Source organism: Saprolegnia parasitica, assembly GCF_000151545.1.
Source record: "Saprolegnia parasitica CBS 223.65 unplaced genomic scaffold supercont2.260, whole genome shotgun sequence".
NCBI classification, from domain to species: domain Eukaryota; phylum Oomycota; class Saprolegniomycetes; order Saprolegniales; family Saprolegniaceae; genus Saprolegnia; species Saprolegnia parasitica.
Window position 1 is genome coordinate 18,911 of NW_012156654.1, and position 2,591 is coordinate 21,501.

The window sequence follows — 2,591 nt, forward strand, 5'->3', positions numbered from 1 at the left end:
TATCGAAGCAGAGTATTAAGCGGCGCGCGAGGAGCGCCATGAGCCCTATGGTCACCTCAACTGAGAGCGCTAAGACAAGCAGCGCCATGGAGCGATAAGCCGTGCAGCGCTCGCGCCGTCGCTCGTCGAGCGCCACCGACTGCACCTCTATCCGTACGCGAGGGACCCGACGAATCTGACCAATCAGAGACTCTCTCAACTCGCTCGACGCCGTTGAGACAACAGGGCACTTGTGGTAACTCGGGACGGCGTTGAATTTGGAAAAAAATCGATTTTTTTACAACAGCCAATCAGATCGCTTGAAAATCGGCCGCCGAGACTCAGATTCAACTCAACTGGGCTTCGAAAGAGCTCTAATGATCGATGACGATTGGCTGATTTCATTCAATCCGACTTGGTCACCGTTTCGAGAGGTATCGTCGTGCGAGGTCATGGAGCGGGTACATGTAGAGTAATGAATAAGACGCCTGCCGCCATTTCCTGGCTGAGGCGCGCGCCGTTTCAAGCCCAAAATAGTGACGGCCTTCCCATCATTGGTGTTAAAGTAGGGCGTTCGAGTCTTTCATGGCTCGTCATCAAGTCGAGGTGAGTCCGAGTACGTGGGCGGTCGAGAGGGCTCCAACGATCGTCCAATTGCCTTGCCACTATGGCGGTGTCTCGCAAGCGCCACGTTTGATGCTCAGTGAACGTGGGCACCGGCTCGTGCAATCCAAGCGCATCGCCCAGAGTCGCATCCGGCGCGCTACGACGTGGATCGTGAGTCTCCTCATCTCGAGTGTTGCAGTGGCTTACGTTGCCAAGCCGTCGTACAACGGCCTCACACTGACGTTCAGTGGTAGCCAGATCTCTCAGACCTACCCGTTCACGGTCATCGACACTAGCAACCTCCGCTTCTACAACCTTCTTTTGGTGCCAAACGCGCCAGCGCTATTGCAGTCGCTCGAAAACCTCACTAAAACGACGCAGTTTGCCGAGCCGCTCGTCTTTGCCCAGCTCGTCACCAACGCCAGCGAGTACCTCTCCTTAATGGATGCCACGACGACCGCGCAGCACTTGGCTGATCTGGATGTCGCCATCGGTGCGCGCCATGTGAATACGTCGCGGCCCGTGCGTTGCATTGGCACTGCTGGCTCGCCCCTTGGCTGGGTCAACGGCTTTTGCGTCAGCTATACCGAGCGCAAAATTTACCACGCGTGGACATCCAGGTACTTCTACAACGGCGAGGAGGCGCGCGGCGGCGCCATCGCCAACGCCGTCATGCTCTTCACGTACGACGGAGACTTTTTGAGCCGACGTCGCGCGGAGACGCTGCTACCCGACGCGGTGGCTGTCGCCGGTCTCGGGTATTTCCGCGTGAACCACGCTTGGGTGCGGACGATCGAGGACCCGTTCAGCTTCCAGGGCGTTCGAGACGACGGCGCGGCGATCGTGGTTGTAAGCTTCCTCTCGGTCCTCAACTTTAACGGCGCCAAGATCTTCCTGGGTCTCCAAGCCCCGAATCCGTGCTACGATGTCCTCGAGCACATCGACTACGGCTACATCAACCTCGTGACGGCCGAGTACATTTGGCTCGGCCCGCAGCTCGCAACCTACATTACGCAGTTTGTGCTGGTGCTCGCCGCGCTCGGTTCAGTCGAGCACGACGTCTCAGTATCGATCCTCGTCGACCTGGTAAGCGCGACGATGTACTCGTCGGTGCTTCTTGTCATTTCGTTCCTTGGCAAGTACTACCTCGTCTTCAACCTCAGCAGCATGCTTCGATCGGACTCGATCCTATCCATCTACCTCATTTCAGTCATTTCGCTCTACCACAATCTGATCGTGTCGCACTGTTGGCCGTCCAAGCTCTTTGTTGCTCTCCACTACACAAGCATTAGCATCGGTATCTTCCATCGGATGTTCTTGACGCTCTTGGCGCTCGCCGTCACGGGCGCCGAAATCTTCCTCGGCTGCAGCTTCAACACCAAGCTGCAGGTCGGAACCAAACCGACGCCGTGCATTTTTGGCACGGGCAACTGCTTCAACGAGATCAACGCCCGCGTCGTCGCTGTCATGGCCATGCATCTCGCGGTGCTTTCACTCTATGTGCTAGCAATCACCTTGCATTTTCGGCGCCACCCGCGCCAACTCGTCAAAGTCCACGGCCTCTTCGGCTACGCCAAGGATCCTATCGGGTCGCTCGTCAAAGTGTCTGCTACAACGTTCGAGACGCACTGCTACGGGCAGCTCCTCGATCGCTTCCTCGCATCGCGGTATCTCTGCGTCGACGCGCGGAGAGAGAGCATTGGCACATCGACCGTCGCCGTCATGACGCTCGGCTTTGTCCCCATGCGCTGCGGCCTTTTGATTCGGTTCAAAGACTACGCAACATTTGTGGTCGCGCGCCTCCTCCCCATGAGCTGCAAGAAAACGCTGCGTATCTCGATCCCGGTCGCAACACTCGCCAACAACAGCGTCGAGGGCCCGCTCACTTACGTCTACATCCACGCACTCCCGGCCCACGATCTGCGCATTGGCCACCCAGCCTGCATACTCTAACAGTTTTCTCCATGACAATCCCAGTGGCACTTGTTGATGAAGCACTGCACCTG

At 57.5% G+C, this 2,591-nt stretch overlaps 1 protein-coding gene across 1 annotated transcript; it reads left to right on the plus strand.

The window, feature by feature from the left end:
• Positions 1-675: 675 nt before the first annotated feature.
• Positions 676-2,566, plus strand: SPRG_16099 (hypothetical protein; the record flags this gene model as incomplete). The annotated part of the gene is made up of 1 exon (XM_012355539.1): positions 676-2,566. The coding sequence occupies one exon, from the start codon at positions 676-678 to the stop codon at positions 2,536-2,538; it is 1,863 nt and encodes a 620-aa protein (XP_012210929.1). The 3' UTR covers positions 2,539-2,566.
• Between the last annotated feature and the right edge of the window lie 25 nt (positions 2,567-2,591).